Genomic DNA, 23,838 nt, shown 5'->3' on the forward strand with positions numbered 1-23,838 from the left:
AATGCAGGAAGTATAAACCATTGCATTGGGGGACTGGAAGACATTTTTTAAAGTTCTCATATTATCTGTTGAATTATGTGTTTCTACACAGTGAGTAATGTCTTACATTCTTGCCAACAGTGTTTTGAAAGGAGTTTGTTAAAAGTATGTCAGCTAAATCACTTTTAGGATATCACTGCTAATGGTGTCGTTCACACGTTGTGAAACACACAGCTCCAATTTAATTCTGCCCAAAAAATTAGGTCATTGCAAAATACCATATGAAAACTGCAGGGAGACAGGGATGAGGATAAAGCAAAGGAAGACACCAATTCTTTTTTGTAAAGCGTAATAGGGATAGGACAAAACCGGGTAGGAAGGCTGAGCCCTTTTAAACAGATACTTTTTTCCGTGGTGTGTGTGTGTGTGTGTGTGTGTGTGTGTGTGTGTGTGTGTGTGTGTTAATTCCAGTTGAGTACAGATGATGAATTAATTTAAAATTGGGCTAACTGGCTGTTCTGCACTGTACCTGGGTAGTTCCTGTACCTTCAAGTTCACCTAATGGTACGGAGATGCCCTTGTTTTCTGACTTCATACAGAAACCATCGTGATTATTGTATCTCAATTTACTTTTTTCTTTTTCCAGTCAAGAAAGGGGGCTTAATGCAAATTAAGCCTTTGATGCGAAGGCACATAATTTGTAATCATGATTGTTATTATTAACATTAAATCGCGGGAATGGCTTTGTTGGAAGTTACCCACCAGGACCCGCAAATCTATTTCGGTGACACACGCCCCAACTCTCCTCACCGAGGCGTGGTGCTTGGCTGGGGCGCTCTGAGCCACTGCGCTGGCTGAGCTCCGAAGGAGGTGGTCCCCGCTCCTCCCGAACCCAAGCGCTGGGCTGGGAGAAAGCGAGGCGGGACAGTCATTGTTCTCCCTGGCCCGGGCTACCAGCACCTCTCACTTTCGGGAGAAACTTCCCCCGGCTGCCGCTCTCTGGGCTTGGGATGGGTCTCCACGGCGCGCCCTTCCCTGTCCTGGAGTGGGACGCTCAGCGAACACACACCCCCACAGTCACCTTTGCGCGCTCGTCCGGGGCCGGCCGGCACACAGCGCACCCCAGCGGCCGCGTGGCTGCCTTCTAGTCCTGGCCACTAGGCTTCCGCCGAGCTCGCCAGTCGCCGCCGCGCGCGCCTCGGAATCTGGGGACTCGAGAGCCTGCGAGAGCCAGTCTCAGCCAGACCCCAGCGAGAGCGCGGGGCTGCGGCACCCCGCCCCGCCCGCCACACCTGGGAGCGGTGAGGACCGGGAGAGGCGGGGCGCGGCAGGAGGCTGGCCCGGTGCCTGAGCAGCGCCGCCGAAAGCCGGCCGGACTGGAGCGGGGCGAAGGGGGAGGGTCTCGAGGCCGAGTCCAGCTCCTCCGAGGGAGGGACCCCAGCTGGGGTGGAAAACCTGCACGGGGGAGCCGCAGAGACGCGCCGCGCTGATCATGGAGTGGGCCGGCCCCGGCTCCGCGCGGCCGCAGCAGCAGTGGGACCAGGAATCGGTCGAAGCGTGGCTGGACGATCACTGGGACTTTACCTTCTCTTACTTTGTTAGGAAAGGCACCAGGTAAGAAGAGGACCCGTGGAAGCCCCGGCCGGGGCATGGAGCGTAACCTGGGGCTGATCTCTGTCCCTTATTGAATTTTCCCCTTCGTTAACCATTAAACAGTCTCCACTGTCAGGCCCTTTGCCTTTGAAGTAGGGCCGTGATCCTGTTACGGTGTAGAGACCTCGACTTTAAGGCGAGTACAGCCGAAAACCCCAAGCGTCGGATTCGATCCAACTTGCACAAAGTTCAAATCCAAAAATGAACGTGCCGGACCCCCCTCTCCCTCCCTCCCTCCCCCCAACACGCTGGCAGCCCTGGTATTCCCTGGGAGCAAGACTATTTTCCTATGCCTGCGCTCACGGGCCTTCCTCTAGCCCTTCTCTAGCCTCCTGGTTCCCCTAAATCTCCTTAGCGAAACCAAAAACAGTTTTTGAGCCCTTTCCCTGCCGCTCCGGAAGCACCCTTTCCAATGCGGTCCCTGTGGCTCCGCTCCTCCCCCGTCCCCCTTCGCCCCGGCCCTGGCGGGGCGGGGAAGCCCGGGTAGGGCACGAGACCACGAAGAAGCCCCAAGGGCAGCAACATGCCGGAACCTTCCCAGAGTGAGTGCTGTCGGTTTTTTGCCCCCTTCCAGTCCCCTGGTTGTCCCGCGCTCCTCCTCTCGGCCGCTTTTGCGCGCAAGGCGGCGCCGCCGAACGGGCTCTGTGGAGGGGTTCGCGGCGCGCACACAAAGGACCGCGCGGAGGCGCGGCGGGGAGCGGACCCTGGGGGGGGTGACAGGTCCCGCGGCCCGGGACAACCCCAAAGGCCAGCTCTTCCTGGTCCGGAGCCAAGCGCCAGGGCGGCTGCTGCGGAGGGCGGGGAGGAGAGAGAGACTATCCTTCGGGAGGCGGCTGCTCAGCGGGCAGTCGGGGCGCGCGTGGGAAACGCTCGCGGGAGACTTGGAGAGGAATCGCGGCTGAAGCCGAGGGGCTAGGAGGGCGAAACGCAGAGTGCCCGGCGGCCGGGTGCCCCGAAGCCGGGGGAGTTGGTGCGAAGCCCGGCCGGCCGCTGCGCGTGGCACGGGGCTGACTCCAGACGCACCCCTTTGAAGGACGGGCCGGGATCTCGGCGTCGCCGGCTCCCGGCAGCGGCCCTCGGGCAGCTGGCGCTGGCCGCCTCTCCGGGAGGGAGACGCGAGCGGGGCGGTGATGGTGAAGGGGCCGGCCGGGGCTGGACGCTGGGCTCCCACCCGCCGGTGCACCGCCGCGACTCGGCCGGGCGCTCCCCGCCAGGGGGCGGCGCAGCGCGGGGCGAGCGGGCGGCGGCGGGCGGCGGCGCGACGGCGGGGGCGGTAGGGGAGCCGGCTTGGAGTCGCTGGCCTCCCCTGGGCACGTCGTCGGCCCCCAGCCCCCACCCCCACGGCGCCTCCTCGAGTCCAGGGTCCGCCGACGCCGCCTCATCTGCATCTCCAACTCGCCACGTTTGCTATGTTGCCTTTTGGAGACAAAACAAGGTACTTCCTTAAGCATCCTCCCCCTCTTTCCCCACTTTCCCCGGGGGCGCGGTGGGGGCCGGGTGCAGGGTGCTTGCACCCAGGTCACACCGGCGGGGCGATGCTTCGTTGAAAATGTGCTCTGTGACATTTCTGTCTTCCTCTACCTTCCTGCAGATGTAATACTTTGAGGTCTTAGATGGGGCGCTTTTTAACTCCGTTGCTCCTAACGAATGTTCAGTGGGTGTCGAGTTGATCACTTTTGGTGGGTTTTAACAGAGGCGATGGCTTCGGGACAGATCTTATCTCCTCTGTTTAATTACTCAGCCTGCCTTTTAAAATCCTCTTCCCGCTTTCGCCTTCTATCAAAATACTAAATCTGGAGCGACCCAGGGGATAAATCCTGAATGGAAAGTGGTTCCCTTTCGAAGGGCACTTTTCTGCGGGGTTGGGGTGAGGCACTAAGACCATCTAGGTCTGGAATTATCGATTGCTGGGAGCCAGCAGTTTTGAGAGGTCTCCTCCTCCGAGGCCATCTGTCCCCGTTTTCCTTTCACCCTTGCATACTTCCACCCTTCCACCCTTAATGAATTATAGCGCATAGTATAATGTGGAGTGGGCAGGAGAACGGGGCTGATATTTTAAATGTGTAGAGGGATGTTCTTTAGGCAGATTATTAAGAAAGAACAAAATTATTTATTTTAAACTCAGCGTAAATGTCCTTTTTCTTTTTTTCTCCCCTCTCCCTTTAAAGACATAAACTTGGGATTGTTTGGTGGCAGCTTTTAACTCATACATAACAACACTTCACTTTGAGAGCCCGCCAAAAGTTTGAGTAACGTTTTTTTGGTTTTTTTTGTTGGTTTTTTTCCGGAAAATAAATTGAACGAGTTGTTACATTTCTTTTCACATTACTTTTTTCTCCCAAATAGCATAGGATTAAAATCCCAGTTCTCAAAATTACACTGCTTAGCGTAAAATGTAGATCATCTGAGACTTTGTTAAAGGTTTTCTCTTCAGTTAGGGTTTTTATATCATAGTTGATGTGGACAATACGCTGAAACGCTTTTTGTGGTATCTATGTATGTGTATGTAATCTTGGGAGAAGAGTTTATGTTGAGTTCAAGTTGAAAAACGAAAGTGTAAGATAATCAAGAGTAGTGTAGGCCCTCAATTTTAGGAGTTATACATAAAGCGCTGAAAGTAGTCAGTGTGAAGAATATAATCTGTCTTGTCTGTAGCCAGAGATTTTTCATGGAACAGTACTCCAGTTTGGGCTTCTATTTGATGGCATGACCTGGAGACACAGAATGAGAGGTTGAACATTAGCAAATTATAAAAATGCCAACCTGCTGAACACAGTGTGATTCACATGGTTGTGGTAAAAGCTTATTGGAGACACTTTGTTTACAGCTGTTTTTTGTTGTGGTTTTTGGTTTTTGGTTTTTAACGAAAAGCTCACATTACTTTGCTTTTTCCCCTTTTGTTAGACTATGTATAAAATGAACGCTGTATGTGATTTGGGAAACCCTTGAAAGAGAATAGTTCTGTAGAGGCATTTGGTGTGTTTTAAGATTTAAAATAAATTTGCATTCACTTAGAATGGCCAGCTGTGCCTGTAAACAGGCTGGTTGGTAGAATTATTTCTACCTTATTTGATTTAATTGTTGTTTGACATTCATGCATGCTTCTCTGTTCTCTCCCCAAACTGAATGGTCTGCAACTCAATAGTAAGTCATTGAATAGAAGGAAGGTTCTGGCCCTCCTTAACTCTCATGTAAACACCTGTGAATTTTGGTTGACCTTGAAAGCAATTATCGCTGCTATATTTTACATTATTTCCTATAATTATCTTTCCTTAAAAGCTATAGCTTGTAGCACACAAATAGATGCTTTTTAGCAATCAAAACCTGTTTCAGTGAATTTTGAGAGTGTCAGTTGAACATTTCATAATATAATCTATTGGCATAAAAATTAACTTGAGACTAGTAACTAAAACCTATGGAAAACTTCCACCCTTGCTATTATAGAAAACTTTGCAGTCCTGCAGGTTTGGGATGCTGTGTTCATTAAGGGCTTTAATGCTTGTACATTCACAGATGGAGCCTTTTTGGTGCTAATGCCACTTTAACAGCTGTTGTTATTCTTGACAGCATATTAGAATAATTTATCTTTCATTAGTTACTAATCAGCTCTGTGATTGTGGGGGATGTTTTTGATCCTTTAGTATTGTAGGGGTAATATGATTGACTTTTATTGCGTTGTTTTGCACTAGGCCAAAGCTTGAGAATATTTGGCATATACTGGAAATAGGAGATATTAAGTGAGGACAACTTTTTATGACTACTTGGATCAAAGTCCAGAAACAGAAGTTTTACACTCCCATGTAGTTTTCTATGATAGACTTTTTATTTGACATTGCAAAGCTGTGGTGAATTAGTTGATGTTTCAGGTCCTGTGTTTGGGATTTTCTTTTTCTCTTTCTTTCTTTTTCTTTTTTCTTTCTTTCTTTCTTCCTTCCTTCCTTCCTTCCTTCCTTTCTATCTTTCTTTCTTTCTTTCTTTTTCTCTTTCTCTTTTTCTTCCTTCCTTTCTCTTTCTCTTTCTTTTTTCTTTCTTTCTTTTTCTTTCTCTTTCTTCCTTCCTTCCTTTCTTCCTTTCTCTCTTTCTCTCTCTCTTCCTCTCTATCTCTCCTTCTCTCTCTCTTTCTCTTTCTTCCTTCCTTCCTTCCTGTGTCTGTCTCTCTCTGTGTGTGTCTCTAAAAGCTATAACCTTTTATTTGCATGATATTTATCTTAAAGTCAGATGATGGGTGTAAAATAAATCTTGCTATTCGATCTTAAAAATGTTTCTGTGATCATATAGGCATATAAACTTTTCACAATTTTCAAACGAGTTGCTAAGCATATTTTGTTAAGCAGTCACTAATACTGAAGATAATAAAGTCCTGTGGGCATTGACTCAGTCTGGCTTTGATATTATTTCTATTTTCATTATGGTAATTCTGGTGTAATAATGTCCTTTTATCCGTGTATTGCTTATGACCAGGGTCCTTATAGCCAGCTCTAAGACACCTTTTAGTGCCCTAAAAGTACTCATGTGGATTGAATTTGCATAGGATTGAATCTGGAAGAATCCATAGGAGCCCCTGAAATGTTTCTCATTGCTCTTCTATCACCAGTGTTCTCAGGGTTTCATATTCAGTTCCATTTTGAAAGCCCCCAATACAAGATCATGATTCCTAAAACTGTGGCAGAACTAATCAGTGGCAGTTAGTCATTCAAATCTATTTGCTTAGTGTAACACTTAAATAGGCTTGTAGTACAATTCAGTAGCTTTTTTTTGTTTTTGATCTGAAGATCTATAGAGATTGCCAGTATTTTCTTAATATTGTTTTCAGTACCTAAAGATGAGCAGTTTTTAGCATTTTGATTATGTTGTGCAACCCAATTTCCTTTCTAAATAGTTCCACCTGAAGAAATGACTTGAGTCTGGTTTCTGATACGATTTCTTTTAAAATATGTGAAAATGCTTTCAAGTTGTATGGGTAAAGTTTGTACCTTCACCCTTATCTGATTACAGAGAGTATGTCTTACTAAGATGCATGCTTCCCTTCTTCTAGATTTGAAAACACGAATTAACCTAAACATGCTTGAACTTCCTAATACTTTTTAATAATGCTTGGGAAAGAGTTCTTTCGTATGAGAAAAGTCTTTAAAAAAACTGCTTGGTATTTATTAGTTTGTCCCTCAAATATTTTTCAAACTAACAATTTATTAAACCCCTAACTGTTGCGTTAAGTTAGATTTTTTCTTTGTTCTCAGGGCTAATTGTAGGATAAAACCTCTTGCTTTGGTAAGGGCTTCAGGGCAATTAAATAAATCACTGAGTTGACTGATAGTGGACGGTTGAAAAATAACTAATTTTTGAATTTAGACTGCACACTAGCTACTGACTTTGCAGGACTTCCTATGAGATTACTTTAGCTGGACAGATGTTGATTCAGTTGATCAATGTTACAGCTGATTGATGTGGCCTTGGAAATATCTGTTAAATCAGATTCTCAGTAAAAAAAAAAAAAAAAAAAAGTGCCTATGAATTACAACCTAAGAATAAAAATTGAAGAAACTCTTTCCACATGAGTCATTCGTTTGATATTTAGCTCTGTAATCTTATTTACTGACTTGGTATTCTCACTTTATTTTGAATCATATTTTTTTTCATGGTGTGAGTGCTTTATTCATTTTCTCTAACTGGTAGGAATTTCTACTTATTGCCAACTAAATATTTAAGGCAGGTAAGGTAAACTAAGTGTTACGTTCATAAGAATCATCCTGATGAATAGTCTAAAAAGCTTTATAAAAAGCCTTCTGTATATGGATGTATACATAGATGTATATATACACATACCCCATTTTGTAGTTTGTAGTGAACATGCTTTTTAAAGTCTTAGGTGCCATTGTTAGCTTCTGTATTCTTTGAGACCTTTCCCTTATTTCTGAATTGTAAAGTAAAATTAACTTTTTGCAAATTGTCTTCTCGGAATAATTTTATTATATCTAAACTTGAGAAAGAAAAGATCCCTATCTGATCTCATATCCCTGGTAATAATTATTTTTTAAAAAGTCATCATTTCTACTTTCTGTTGAATAAGTATACTGAGGTTATAAGAAGAGAAAAAACCCTGATTTTTTAAGCTGATGAAATAATTAAAACACACAGGATCTTTGAACTGTAGAGTTAGAGGAGATCATGTCCAGTGTTTCTCAAATTTAAGTAATGTTTACCTTGTAAGAAAGACATTCTTATTGATCCCCAGTATCTTCGTTAAAAAGCTTTTTGTCACAAGTGACAGAAACTCATCTTAAACTCATACAAAATTAACTGACAATTGACATTCCTGGAGTTTGGTTTGGGTGTGAAATTCACCTGATGAAATAATCTTGTCAACATTCTTTTTGTCTGTATATCTATCTAATCAATCTTCCTTCCTTCATTCCTTCTCTCCTTCCCTCCCTCCCTCCCTCTCTCCCTCCCTCCCTCCATCCCTGCTTCCCTCCATCCCTTTGGCCCTATGCAGCTTTGGCTTTATTCTCAGGCAGGCTTTCTTTGTGCACTGGAAAAGTTTCTCCTTGGCAAGTTTATGTGGGTCTTAAACTTCTGATGTTTGAGAAGTACCTTCTTATCCATATCAGTCATCTCAAGATTACTTGGCCTTGCTTGCATGACTTGCCTGCTCTGGACCTGTCACTGTGTCGGGAAGAATAGGGGTGTCTCACTACTTTTCTGGGGCAGGTCGCCCATAGTGTGATTCGTCAGTGGGGGAGGAGAAATTCCCCAAAGAAAGTGATGTCAGCACCTCCAGAGGTTCCAGAGATCTGCCATACCTAGTACTGACTTTCTCTTATTTTAATGTTAGTTAAATGTGGAATTCTTAAGAGTAGGTATAAGTTAATCCTAGTTATACCAATTATACAGCTAATACCAAAAAAAGTGTATAAGTTAATTATGAATTAAATGATAAAACTCTAGCCAAATGTAAATTGACAGGCTTCATTAAATCATCCTGGTAAGGGTGACTGTGGCCCTGATTCCCCTGCGGGGGTCTGGTGAGGTCCGCTTGCCTTGGCTGCAGTTGCCTCCTGATGATTGTTTCTCCCAATGGGGCCCTCTTAACAGTCGTGCAACTTTTAGTGCCATAGCACAGTACACCAGCTTTGGGGTTTTATTTGGCTTGAAAGCATATTTGCATATTAAATCTACTTTTTTTTCTCTTTACCCCCGAACCATTGGGCTGCAGTGTGATTGTAAACAGAAATATAAACTTGACTGCTAAAATTGCAGGATAGTATTTGGTTATAAGGTGGTCATCCCAATCATTTAAAGTATATGTCTTGTACTTTTTTTTTTTTAGGTTTTAATTGTCATTAGTGTGAAAACGCAAAACTGAAGCATTTCCATAGAAAAACTACAGATCTTCAAAACATACTTGCTTTGGACTGTCCCGGCTTCTCGTACCTTAGATTGAGACATGCCAATCTAGTCCAGTCTTTCCCATATCTAAGCTGCAAAACAAATCGGTTTACATATTTACAGTATAGATTTTGCTTATTAGGTTTTCTTTCAGATGTAAGTAGGTTTTCCATGAAAGAACATTTTTCATATATGTGATTGTGAATGCATGGAAAATTATAAAACATGTCTCTTCCAACTCTTGGTCAAATTTGAATGTAAAAATATGAAGCAGTTGTGCATTTTATTTATATTTGGTCCCAGTAAGCGTCTCAGATGTTTTCATAGCTGGAGAACACTTGGGAACATCAAATAACTTTAGGCAGCATTTGTTTCTAAACCATGCCAGAAGCAAAGGAACTACTCACTGTAACATCAGAGTAGAGATTATTGGAGGAATCACTTGGAGGTGTCCCAGATCGCCCCTGTTTCATTTAATACCCTGTTATAGTATGTTAATCTTTTATTCATCCAAACCATTGCTTTTTTTTCTTTCCTTTTTTTTTTTTAATTGAAGTATAGTTGATTTACAGTGTTGTGTTAGTTTCAGGTTTACAGCGAAGTGATTCATCTTTTTCAGATTCGTTTTCATTGTAGTCAACCATTGCTTCTTAAAGGGGATGCTGTTTGGCATTCGGTAGTGATACTTTTTGTTGTTGTGAGAAACTGTTCCGCGTGTTGCAGGATGTTTAACATCCTTGGGCCCCAGAAACTAAATGTCAGGAGCACCCCGATTATTGTGACACACATTTCCACATGACCCCCAAAGGCTGGCACCACTACTTGGTTAGGAGCCACTGTTCTGAACCCTTTAAAATTTACTTCTATTTATGGTGGTTAAGGGCCCCAGATAAGATAGATTTAAGCTTCAACCCCAGAACTACCACTTTCTTAAAAGTACCTTTAGGTACTTTATTTGCTTTCCCTGCAAAATGGGAATAATAGCATTTACTTCTAGTGTTCTTAAGGAATTTAAAGGAACTAATACATATATCCTTATCTTTTTTAGACTGATTTTCAGTAGGTTACTGTTTATTTTACTGAGAATCATCAGTGCCTTAATTATAATTGCAAACTTTGAGAGTCACCCCCTTATTCTGATAAGTGGGAATTAGAACAACAAAACAGGGACTTAATAGACTTTGTGTCCTTCTCATTTTTTAGATGAGTTTTTATTAATGGTTGGAACAGAACCTTTTGTGGATTGTGTAAGGTACTGGAAAGGGAATTGAAATGGGAGTCCAGACCTCCTGCCTGTGTTCCCAGCTTTGTGACTGGCCCAGGTTAATAAATCTTGGCTTTAAAATGGGAGATAGGAGGGGGTGAGAAATCAAAGCAGAGAAATTCATAAATGAGTTTAACAATCTCTTTCAGCTCTAAGCATCCTTGATTCTCACCAGGAGAGCAGGATATCAACTTCTCAGATTGAATAGTTTCCTTCTTTAAGTATTTTCCAAGTATGAGTGGTGGATCTAGGTCAATTATGCAAACAACACAACTAAAACTGTGTAAAATTAGGATCCAAGAGCAGAAGAAATATCTAACATTATATTTTATGTGAGTTATTTTTATGTTTTTCCTACAGATCATTTTATCACATTTCCCTATGTTATCAACCATCCCTTTTTAGACAGGAAATTAGTGTACTCTTTGTAATTCTGGTTTTAAGTGGTTAATTCCCATCAGTGATGGAGAAAGGCACTGGAGAGAAAGAGAAAGGGGTCATGTTTTAATAGTAGACTTAAAAACATGATTGTGCACTGTGTTTGTGGATCATTCAGGGCCTGTAACTTTTTCCTTTGTTTTGTTTGAGGCACCCTGCAAATCTCTGTAATGTTACTCAAGGGTAACATCCTTGAGGCCCAGATATCAGCCTACCTATAGAATTCCCCCAAGTAAGCCCCCTTGGGTGGGAACTAAAGTGGACCAATTTTAATCCCCAGATCTCCTGTAGCAGAGTGTTAAAGCATTGTTTTTATCAAGTGTTGATATTTAAAACCATTCTCCAGTTTAGAGGTATGGTTGTTATGAAATATTGCTATGGTTTTTATCATAAGTAATTAGTTGTATATTTTATCACATTTGTTGTCAAACAGTTTTATTATATCTGTGATGTTTTGAAAAACTCATCACCGAAATTCTATAACTTATTTTTAAAAATTAAATTCTGAGTAGTAATAGAAAGACAGTGATTTTTCTCAAGAAACAAAACACAACACTGTTCAGCTCTTAATCTTTGTGCATTATTCAGGAAATTATGTCATATGTAAGTGTAGTTATTGGTCTAGGGAGTCTATGTTTTTTCAGTTCTAATTTGAGAAAATACCAACATTGAAACAATTGTTTTTTTTTGCACAAGTGTTTCTATAGAGAAATTAGTGCTTTTAAACTAGGAGCTTAAAAAGAAACAAATGGGTAACATCTCATTATTCTGTAGAAACCCATGAATACATTATTTTTATTTTTACAAAATAAATTTTGAAAATATATTTCAGTTAATGTTCGATTAACTTGGGAATTTCCTGGTGGTCCGGTGTTTAGGACTCAGTGCTTTCACTGCCAATGGCCCGGGTTCGATCCTTGGTCAGGGAACTAAGATCCCACAGGCTGCATGGCGTGGCCAGAAACAAAAAATTCAGTTAACTTAAAAACAGTAATGACCACATATTAAACACTGTGTACTAGACTCTATGCTATTACTTTATAGGCATCATTTCCCTTAATTTTCTGAAGAACGCGATGAGGGTTAATGCCATTATCTCTATTTTATAGAGAGTGAATAATGCACCTGAGGTCTTATCTCAGAAGCAGCTCTGGGGTTGAAGCCTCAGTCTGTCCCACCAAGAGCCCTTACCCACCAATCTCTACTGAAGTTCAATATTCAATATTAACGGAAGCAAAGCAAAGACTCATAGATTTAATGTCGTGAGGAATTTAACTCAGGAAGAGGCTAAAGTTTCTCCTAGGGCCTCTTCATGTGCAAGCACGTTACTAAATGAGGTGCCTAAAGACTTTGCCCAAGTGGGTTTCGTTTCCATATATAATTTTAGAGTATGAAAAGTGGGACCTCGCCAATGACATTTTAAAATAGAACGGCTGAAAACTTGGGTACTGGACTGTTACCATTGTATTTTTAGTATTAGAACACAAATACCCTAAGTACAGTATATTTTCAAAGAATTTTTATGCTCTGATACATTATTTTAGGCAAGAGTACGAAACACATTAAACTAGTTGCTCTACAAGTAGGTTTCATCTAATTATATTTTTAACCCGTGAGAATTATGTTTACATCAGAATTTTACACTGCTTTGTAAATTTTTCTTTGCCTTACTTTTCTAGATGCCAGGAAATAGTCTATAAAACCTAGACAAAGTATTTAAATTATTTTTCCCTTTCAAGGCATCTGGAATACTGAATATGTACTTTAAGGTATTTCTGTCTTTTTAAGATGAGTGAGCACAGTAAAAGTTATTGCTTCGTGGAGCCCCTTTGTACACAGTTGCGAGTGCATGTGTGTTTGTGTGTGTGTGTGTGTGTCTCCCTTTTGCTAACCGTCTTTGAAATGGTATGTGAGAATTTGCATCCCATTATGCAGTAAGTTTTGCATATTCTATTTAATACTTCTAGATAGTAAGCATTTGGAAGAAGCTATGACTTGTTTAGATTAGTGGGAAATTTCTAGAACACAAATTATAAACTGTAGTTTTCCTCCCTGGGATAGGTAATAATATTGAGTGAAAATTAGAAATTGCAAAAGGGGGAAAGTTGTCATTCATAACAGAGTATATGCCATCATCTGGTGACATTCCATTTTTTCAATGGATATTACTAATCAGTTTATAAAATTTTTGTAGAATATGAGATGAAGCATAGCTCATATCTAAAACTTAAACCTATTTAAATATCCCGCAAAAAGATATTCTTAGCTTGGTACCATTAAATTTAATCATTAACTTAATTGAATCTATCATTTTAAGAATGATACACTTTCCATCTTCTTTAAAAATATGAGCACACAGGATGTGTAGGAATGAAACATGTAGCACTTTGTTTCTACCATGTGTGTAATTTTGATGAGATAACTCTTTGTTACAACCGTTGTAAAAAATGACAATTCACCTCCTAGGCTTTCTACCCCCAGAATTTCTTCGATGCTTTTTTCTTATCATTCACGAATGAATTTATTCTTTCCATTTCTCTGTGTATTACCAAAGATCCCAAATGCCCGACACTGGAAATGTCAAGCTCAGCCTTTTCCTGCAGCAGCTGCTAGAACCTGGCCGCCTGGCCTTTTGAGTGCATGAACTCATTTAGTTTTGTAGGGTGCTCCAGCCACAATGAACATTGTCTTGAAGGATGCAGTGCCGTTGGGGCTTTACAGAAGCCTCCTGAAATCAAAATATGTTAAACGTTATTCCTCATGACACTGATTTTTGTATTAAATCATCATTGCACGGGTGGGACTCTTGAGCTGCAAGCGTCTTCAGTAAAGTAGAATACTAAGATAGAAGACTTCTGATTGGATTCATTGTTTTAAGAGATTGGGGGTTTAAAATCCAAGTCACATTTGTGATAACTCATGGCACGTTTTGATCAGCTTCCAGTGGCTGTATTTCCGGCTCTCTAATTAATTTCAATCTTTGGGGTTCTTTACTTGCTCAGGAAGGGAAAGGATCCTTTCGTGAGCCCTGAGCAGCATCTCTGGTACCTGTAAGTTTGAAAGCACAGATGGTATTCACATTCATGTTACCTGAGTGAAGTAACTCCCAACATTGATTTTGGCACCCTCCAGGGTTTCTCCAGTTATTTTAAGACATATTGTAGAAGTTTAAAAACAAAACTACACCAAATTTACCCATTTTAAAAAGGTGTATAATGCAACTCATTTATGAGGTGAGAAATTTTGTGTGTAATAAAATGTGGAAGGAAATAACTGACTGGAGAATAAGAAAACAGATTTCGGTGAGGAGAGAAGGAATGACTTAGATGGGGTGTTAAACATCGGGATCTTGTCATCGATTATAAATTCTTGGCGTTAATTTTTATTGCATTTCCCTTGGCTGTGGGTTTTTTTCAAGGGTCCAAGACCTGTTGTCTTTCATTAACCAGGGCCTGTTGTCTTTCATTAACAGCCTTGTAAAAGTTAAATCAACTCAAAGACTTCAAGAGGTCTGTTCTGCTTTCGATTGCAGGGCAGTTAGCAAGGACTTGCTGATACCTGAAAGCAGAGTCACTAAGTTATCAGTGCTTGTAGGAGAGGGTAGAATACCTTTGTGGAACGTGCATCCATTTTGTTCTTTTCGTTCAAATGGCGAGGATGTAACTTATGTAGAGTTATGATGTAACTCTTCTTTTTAGAGGGAGAACTCAGTGGGATTCTATAATGAGTGACAATCTGCAGTATCTGCTTTGGACAAGTACTCTGGATGCTCAGGGTGCAGGTAGTCAGCCTGTTTCCAAACCCTCTGAGGCCCACTCAGCCTGTGGGCCTGTACCACCAGGAATACAACCTTTTTCTCCCTCACTTTCTCTGATTCTCTTGGCTGGACTTTAGGAGGGAGTGAACAGCCATGGCTCCTTACCCCAGCCCTACGTCTCCACTGGAATGAATCCTAAGGGTCTAGGAGATAGCAACATCTTCAATATATGGAAGAGATTTTGAAATGCTTCCACGTGCGTTTTCTAACTTGACTCGCACACAAACCCTGTGTGGTGAGTGAAGGAGGAAGAAGTCTTTTGCCTGTTTAAAAATGAGGAAGCTGAGGGGCAAAGGGAGATGACAAGAGTTGACCAACCTAATCCTCATCACCTACTGGCCCGTTCATCATGTAAGCAGGCTTCATGACCTGTTCATATGGCTGACCGTGTGTACAATGAAGAACTTGTACTCTGGAGAAAATGAACTCCAGAGAAGTTGTGATTGGTTCAGCCTCACGTCTGTGTATTCTTATAGTTGGAACTAGAGTTCTCTCCTGATGGCCAGTTTGGTATTCTTGACTTCATACTCTGCTGAAGAAAGTCAGCACCTTGCGCTTCATGAAGAAGTTAGAATAGGCAGTATTTCCCCTATTATACAGAGGATGAAATCGAAACTCAGAAGAAGAAAATTGTTTGCCACTGGTCACAAATCCCATTGGTAGCAAAAGCTAAGATACAGATTGGAATTTAGGATTTATGGCTGAAAAACACAGCTTCCCGGGGTGTGGTTGTAAGTCCCAAGAGTTTTTAGCACGTAGTCAGCCTCCCTTTTATAAGTAGATTGCAGTTTGTTTTTTCTCTATTAAATATATGGTATAGTTTGGACAGTAAAATGAAAAACTTGATTTAAGGAAGACTTTTATGCCACAAATTATTAATCCAAGAGCTTTCAAAAGGTTCAGTTATCTTACACAGGATCCTTTGTGCTCTTTCAATGATAAAATTAGTATTAGTGATTTGATAGCCTGGAGCTCATTAGCATGCTGCATAGAACCTGCTTTTTTCTTTGTTGTCTACCTGCCAACAGTGTCACTTGGGAAAAATAGAATATCGAGTGACTAGTGTGGCCAGCTAAAATATAGGACACCCAGTAAAATTTGAATTTTAGATACTGCTGATATTAAAAAATTATTCATTGTTTACCTGAAACTGAGTTTTAACTGGATATCCAGGATTTTTATTTGCTAAATCTAGCAGCCCTGAGAATTATTCTTCTCTTGAACACATTTATTATATATTCTTTTCAGTGAATCATTTTCGGTTTGTAAAACATTTTATGCTTTCAGAGAAACATAGGCATGGGATTCAGTCAGATTTTTTTTCAGGACACTATCCTTAAGAATCTTGGTTCTCTGAATCCCTTGAGGCAGTGTTTTTACCTCAGTGGTTAAGTGTGCTGTCCTTTTATGATCTGGATGGAAAGAATTTAGTTAGAGGATGTGTATTATAGGTGATTTTATTTTCTCTATGCCTTGTGTGTTTAAATTTGATCTTTGACTCTTTCAGATGCAGCTAGACATTATGAAGTGTCTTCGTGACAAACATTGATGTTCTGGGAACTTTTAGGTTCTTGTAGGCCGTAAGACTTGGATTAGGAGACCCAGATTTGATTCCAGGTTTTGTTACCAGCTTGCAGAATGTGTTTGGTTCAGCCATTTAACTTAGCTTCATAATTTAGAAACTGGGATTGTGCATGCCTGCTTCACGAGGTTTAAATAAAATGGTGCTTTTTTTTCCCTTCCAATATCACTAATGTAAATACTTTTCAAAATCTCAGAGACTCAAGGAAGAGAAAGAAGGGAAAACAGAGATCCTATCTCAGGCCAAAGAAGTGATTTGCCCCATCAGAGCTACCAGCCAGGTTTTTTGAATCCCATCTGGTATATTACCCTCATATCTGACATGTTCATCTTTCCATCTTTTTTCATTCATATGCAGTTACATATAACTTCATATGACAGCAAATTCAGTGTGTGTGTAAATTAGCTGCTGGACACAATATAAGCTTCAGTTTGGGGAGGAGAGGTCTGGGCTTGCTCACTCCTGTATCCCTAGTGCCTGACACACTCAAGGACCTTCATGAGAATAATTTATTCTAGAAAAAAAAGGACACAAAAGTGAATCCAATTAACACGGAAAAATATCAGTGAAAAGGCTTTGATTGGAACTTTATCTTGAAAAATGGAACCATGGGTTATAAGAGTAAATTTACCTTATTTTAGATTTAAGAATATTTAGATTATAATGAAAACTCCAAGCTATTAAAATAAACAATTTTCTGGCAAGGCTGTATCGTAAACACAAGTATCTTTACTTCTTATTTGGCATTCGCAGCAGGATCCTAAAGAGAGTCTTTTTTTCCTCAAATATAGCTTTTTAAAATTAATATTTGACGTTTTTCCAGCAGCCTTTCTTAATCTAGAATGCAGTTATTTGAATAGAATTCTCTTTTCACGTGTTTGTTATATCATGATCCTTGTTAATTTTTTCCAGTTGTTAGCTGTTTTTTAATTGGACTTAACCCTTAATTATCAGTGGCTTTATGTAATATTAGAATAGTTCTCCAATATCACCTTGGTTTCCTTCTAGAAATTCTATATCTTACATAAGAGTGTAAAATTGCAGTCTGCAGGTGATTTGTATTTGCAGAGATTAAAGTATTAAAAAACAATCAACAGGAGATGATAGATATTAGTCTTAGGAAGGAAGGCCCACTTCATACAGCCACGTAGGTCATGCACTGCAAAACCTCAAGGGATGCCTAAAGAGAGAGAGGTGGGAGAGAGGATTTAATTTCATTTATGCTTGGTTTATAAGTGATTGTTTTGATGTTATGATAACATATGTTTTCCTACACAGGGACATATCTACAGGGACTCAGATGATCAATAATGTGGTCGTGAGAAAACCCTTCCCTCCATGACTGGTAGTTAATAAAAATTGTTGATTGAGTCACTGAATATACCAGATCTATTTTTCCTGTGTCATTTAATACTGAGTTCATCTCTCCAAGAAAATATCTAGAAGTAAAACACTTGTGACACAATTAAATATAATACAAAACACCTAACAAAGAATTTCTGGACACTGGCTTAGTTTAAGACATATATTAGGCCCTATAGGATATCCTATAGGGTAAATTAGCCATGGTCAGTTATGAGACTCACATCCAAAGGAAGATGAACATTAATAGCTAAAACACAATGTTGATTTTCTGTAACAAATATACCAGCATTCACATTTTCAAAGGACTATTGTCCCTTTTAATGCAGTTAATTTAGGAGGCTTCATTTATTTATTCATTCACACAAATAGTTATCAAGGACTTAGTATGTGCAAGGCATTTTCTAAGTACAGACATGCAGCCGTGAACAAGACAGACAGACAAGTATGACATTTACATCTCCTCGGAGGAGGCAGACAATAAACCAACAGATTGATAAACAAGAAAAATAGACGATAGTAAGAATTCAGATAGCGTGGGGGGAGAACATAGTGTGTCGAGGCCACTTGAGGTGGAGTGATCAGGGAAGACCTGTCTGCGCAGGGGATAAGGAGCTGCGATCAGCCGGGTGCAGGTGAGTAGAGTGGTCCAGACTGGGGGCAGTTAGAGTTTGATGTGATGAGGAGTATCGAGGGGCCGGCATGGGCGAGAGGGACTATGGTAGGGGATAGAAAGAGTTTGAGTTTAAGTCTCAATTCAGTGAGAAGCCAAGTAGGGTAGTTAAGATGTTAAGGTTTTCTTTGTTCAAAGATGACTCTGGCTGCTGTGTGGAGAATGGATTGAAGGGAGGCTGGTATATCAGAGAGACCAGTTAAGGGGCTGTGGCCACAGTCCCAGGTGAGAGGTGGTGGGCTTGGATCAGGGAGGTAGTACAGGAGATAGAAATGAACAGACTAGAATATAGGGTTTTGAAAGTCACGTAGACAAGACTTGGCTGCTGGATTGGACGTGTGAGTTGAAAGAAACAGAAATTCAGAGTAACTCCTAGATGTTTGGTTGAGTAGCTAGGGAGATCATGGTGCTACTTATTAATATGAAGAAAACTGTTAAGGAGTGAGGTTGAAGCAAGACGAAGGATGGGCCATTAGGAATTCTGATTTCACAATTTTAAGGTGTCTGTTTAGATGTTCACATGGAGTTGTCAAGTAGGTGGTTTGATTAAAAAATTTAAAAGTTGATCACCATTTTTCAATGAGAGGATAAGAAATAAGTTGAGGCTGTGTTTCAGGTTTGTAGCTGAAATAGTTAAAATGCCTGTTTTTGTATGCATTTGAGAATTTGTTACATGTACACACTTTTAAATCACATGAGACGTTAAGTTAAATGTATTGCTTTTTTCTGTCTTACATTTTATGAAACAGCTTATTCAAATGCTTCCTTTGCAATTTTCACATACATGTCTGACATCAGTGTCTTTGGCACTACTGCTGTGATTCTGGAGGTAATGCAAGCATTTCCCAAAGTATGTCCCCCTCATTTCTGTCGAAGTTTTTGAGATACAGCATTATTTTATTATCAGTGTATGTTCTCATCGCTGGAAATTTTGTCCCAAGCCTTGTCATGAATTTATAAAACATTAGGCAATTATATTTTAAAAGATTCTGTGCTGTAGGTATACACCGGGGATCTGTACAGTATACTTACTACATTGCTTTTCTAAAAATAAATTTATTTATTTATTTATTATTTATTTATTTATTGGCTGCGTTAGGTCTTCATTGCTACGTGCGGGCTTTCTCTAGTTGTGGAAAGCAGAGGCTACTCTTCGTTGTGGTGCTTGGGCTTTTCAGTACAGTGGCTTCTCTTGTTGCAGAGCATGGGCTCTAGGTGCATGGGCTTCAGTAGTTGTGGTGCACAGGCTTAGTTGCTCCATGGCATGTGGGATCTTCCCAGACCAGGAATTGAACCCATCTGTGTTCCCTGCACTAGCAGGCGGATTCTTTTTTTTTTTTTTTTTTTTTTAATTTTTTTAATTATCTTTGTGTCATTTTTTAAAATTTAAGCTCTTTTTTGGAATATAATTGCTTTACAGTGCTGTGCCAATTTTTAAGGTACACCAAAATGAATCAGCTGTATTTATACACATATCCCCACCCTCCCGTGACTCCCTCCCACCCTCCGTATCCCGGCCCTCTAAGTCATCACCCATCATCGAGTTTGTCTCCTTACGTTATGCAGGAACTTCTCATGAGCTATATATTTTACATTTGGTTGTTGTATATATGTCAAAGCTACTCTCTCACTTCATCCCAGCTTCCCCATTCCTTCCCCCTCCCCCAACCCTGTGTGCTCAAGTCCATTCTCTACATCTGCATCTTTATTCTTGCCCTGTCACTGGGTTCATCACTACCATTTTTTTTTTTTTTTTTTGGTTCCATATGTATGAGTTAGCATACAGTATTTGTTTTTCTCTTTCTGGCTTACTTCGCTCTGCATGACCGACTCTAGGTCTATCCACCTCATTACAAATAACTCAATTTCATTCTTTTTTATGGCTGAGTAATATTCCATTGTATATATGTGCCACACCTTCTTTATTCATCTGTTGATGGGCATTTAGGTTGCTTCCACGTCCTGGCTGTTGTAAGCAGTGCTGCAATGAACATTATGGTACATGTTTCTTTTGGGATTATGGTTTGCTTTGGGTATATGCCTAGTATTGGAATTGCTGGGTCATATGTTAGTTCCATTTTTAGTTTTTTAAGGAACCTCCAAACTGTTTTCCATAGTGGCTGTACCCCAACTTACATTCCCACCAGCAGTACAGGAGAGTTCCCTTTTCTCCACACCCTCTCCAGCATTTATTGTTTTTAGTTGTTTTGATGATGGCCATTCTGATCGGTGTGAGGTGATACCTCATTGTGGCTTTGACTTGCATTTCTCTAATGAGTAGTGATGTTGAGCATCTTTTCATGTGTTTGTTGGCCATCTGCAGGTCTTCTTTGGAGAAATGTCTATTTGGGTCTTCCGCCCATTTGTGGATTGGGTTATTTGCTTTTTTGTTATTAAGCTGCATGAGCTGCTTGTATATTTTGAAGATTAATCCTTTGTCCGTTGCTTCATAGGCAAATATTTTCTCCCATTCTGAGGGTTGTCTTCTAGTCCTGTTTATGGTTTCTTTCGCTGTGCAATGGCGGGCGGATTCTTAACCACTGCACCACCAGGAAGCCCTACATTGCTTTTTTAAAAACTTATTATTATTATTATTATTACTATTTTGGCCCATGCTGCATCACATGCAGGATCTTAGTTCCCCAATCAGGGATCAAACCTGTGCCCCCTGCACTTGAGGGCATGCAGTCTTAACTGCTGGACCACGGGGGAAGTCCCTACATTGCTTTTTAAAGAGAACTTTAAAATTTATAACTGTATCTAACACTTGGAATTATGGGGTAATCCTGATCATATCTGTGTTATCTTTTTTTTGACCCATTTCATTCTAGACTGGTGTCATTTCAGGGTAGTACAGTATTTACCAAACAATAGTTGCTGTTCAAAATAAAATAATTAAGGGAACATTCTATAAGTGAAAGACTTAGTAGAGACTCAGAAAAACGGCTAACTCTTCTTTCTCCCTTCTGGATCTTCTTTTTTCACTTAATAAATTGTGATAACTATTCACATCAGTACCTATGACCATTTTTAAATGTCTGCCTAGTGTTCTCTTTATAAATGTGCCATGATGTGTTTTTTTTTTTTTTTTTTTGGCACACGGGCTTAGTTGCTCCATGGCATGTGGGATCTTCCTGGAGCTGGGATCGAACCCGTGACCTCTGCATTGTCAGGCGGATTCTTAACCACTGCGCCACCTAGGAAGTCCGCCATGATGTGTTTTTGCCAGGCTTCTGTTTGTGGTATTAGGTTGCTTCTTATCTTCGCTATAACAAAAATTACCACAGTAAATAAATACCCTGGTACTTCTTTTCCCACATGCGTAAAATCTGTGGAACAAAGGATAAATGCATTTTAAAACTTGTTAGCTATTGCCTACTTGCCCTCTGAAGAGGTGTTATCAATTTCTATTGCATTCAGAAGGATTAGAGAGTGCCTGTTTCCCTGCACTCTCCAAAATGATACACTGTCAATCTTTTTTATCCTGGCTCCTTGGTGAAGATAATCAGTAAGTCATTGTCAAGTGGAGATTGCATTGCTTTTATAGGGCAGTTCTTTTAAGTATCCTCAGTGGTAGCAAGTTTCTGTCTCTTGAAAGTGAATTTGAGTTTCAGAAAAAGTCAAGTCTAATGCATAAGATATACATTAAGTTAGCTTTTACTCTAGGTTTTTGTGGTTTTACTTGCTTGTTTTGAGAGGAAGGCTTACTGAAAAACAAGATCTAACTTTAAGATAAAACAAATATTCTTTCTACTCAATACTCTGTAATGGCTTACATGGGAAAAGAATCAAAAAAAGAGTGGATATATGTATAACTGATTCACTTTGCTGTACAGCGGAAACTCACACAACATTGTAAATCAACTGTACTCCAAAAAAATTAATTAAAAAAACTAATATTCTTATGTGGCTCTTGAAAATTTTTAGAAGTTAGTTTCAAAAGAAGAGTTCCAAAAATGTCTAAAGTAATGGCACCATCCGTTGGCATGAGAATGCAGCTTCCCAAGAGGAATTATTTGACCTGAACAACAATCATTTGGATGTGTATGATCTGGCATATTTGTTTAAAAAAATCACCCACTGTGAAGGCTTTAGCCCAAATGGGTTCTTTTCATGGGATGGCACATTAATAACATAAATAACTTAAGTTTTCTTGGACTGAATTTTCTATATGTTATTACCTACCTTTTTTGTTTTCTCCTTTATACAAGGAGTAGATACTCTAGAAGAAGAGATCATCTTTACCATTAATTGAACAAATCTTATTAGGATGATTTTAATGGAAATCTATAATCTTTCTACCACATACCAGATCAAATGGTTTATATTTTCCATTTCCCTTTCTAAATCTAATCTATATGTAGCGATATAGATTAAAACAACTATCTACAATTAAGCATATTAGCTAGCCAATTTTATATAAATTTTTAAAAATTTTTAAATATTTAACTTCAGAAAAAGTTGTATGTTTTAAATAGCAGATAAATTTCCATATTTATATTTTCCTAAGACTCTTGTCAAATTTAGTGTCTTTTACTTTAACACAAACTGATTTGAGAGGAGCAGACTTGACAATGTGTTATAAATCAGATATCTGAAAATACACGTTATAGGAGTTAGGCTTTATTAAAATGTTCACTGAAGCAATTGTCCTCTAGAGTTTTTCAAAATAAAACTGTCTTAAATAAACCATCTTGTTTTTATTTTCTATGACAAATCAATCATTACCACATCAGTTTACCATGAGCAGCTTTTTAGAAGCTTTCGGGGGTAGCAATATTTAAGAAGGGGTATTCCTCAAACATTTACTGTGTCTACATGTTCTTTTCTGCAGAGAAATGGTCAATGCATGGTTTGCTGAGAGAGTTCACACCATCCCTGTGTGCAAGGAAGGCGTCAGAGGCCACACGGAAGCTTGCTCTTGCCCCTCGCAGCAGAGTCCCCGTGCAGAGAGCAGCGTCCCTGGAACACCAACCAGGAAAATCTCCGCCTCCGAATTTGATCGGCCTCTTAGACCCATTGTCGTCAAGGATTCTGAGGGAACTGTGAGCTTCCTCTCTGACTCAGAAAAGAAGGAACAGATGCCTCTAACCCCCCCAAGGTTTGATAGTGATGAAGGGGACCAGTGCTCAAGACTCTTGGAATTAGTGAAAGATATTTCTAGTCACTTGGATGTCACAGCCTTATGTCACAAAATTTTCTTGCACATCCATGGACTCATCTCCGCTGACCGCTATTCCCTGTTCCTTGTCTGTGAGGACAGCTCCAACGACAAGTTTCTTATCAGCCGCCTCTTTGATGTTGCAGAAGGTTCAACACTGGAAGAAGCTTCAAATAACTGTATCCGCTTAGAGTGGAACAAAGGCATCGTGGGACATGTGGCTGCTCTTGGTGAGCCCTTGAACATCAAAGATGCATATGAGGTAAATAAGAAACAGAGGCAGGGTGGGAGGTGGAGCGTGGGTGGGGCCTTGGACAACTACTGTGAATTGTGGGGATATTTGAAACTGAGATGTAAAAATGTGCATACTTGTTAAAAATGGGACTGTCTGGTAAGGACCTCCCCATCTGTTAAATGCCAGAGTTTCTTCACTGGGGGCTGAATCAAGGATAGAGGCCTGAGGGAAATATTGTCTTGTTTTCCTGCTTAATGATAATTTAACATAGCTCATCTCACAGTTGTA

At 40.4% G+C, this 23,838-nt stretch overlaps 1 protein-coding gene across 1 annotated transcript in view; it reads left to right on the plus strand.

The window, feature by feature from the left end:
* The first annotated feature begins 1,295 nt into the window (after window positions 1-1,295).
* Window positions 1,296-23,838, plus strand: part of LOC130835226 (cGMP-specific 3',5'-cyclic phosphodiesterase-like) — a 44,299-nt gene continuing 21,756 nt past the window's right edge. Inside the window, exons 1-2 of the mRNA XM_057706636.1 lie at window positions 1,296-1,593; window positions 22,989-23,577. Of these exons, the coding sequence (XP_057562619.1) occupies window positions 1,472-1,593; window positions 22,989-23,577 (711 nt within the window). The 5' untranslated portion in view covers window positions 1,296-1,471. The remainder of the gene's footprint in view (window positions 1,594-22,988; window positions 23,578-23,838) is intronic.

This window comes from Hippopotamus amphibius, chromosome 13, assembly GCF_030028045.1.
Source record: "Hippopotamus amphibius kiboko isolate mHipAmp2 chromosome 13, mHipAmp2.hap2, whole genome shotgun sequence".
Taxonomy (NCBI): Eukaryota; Metazoa; Chordata; class Mammalia; order Artiodactyla; family Hippopotamidae; genus Hippopotamus; species Hippopotamus amphibius.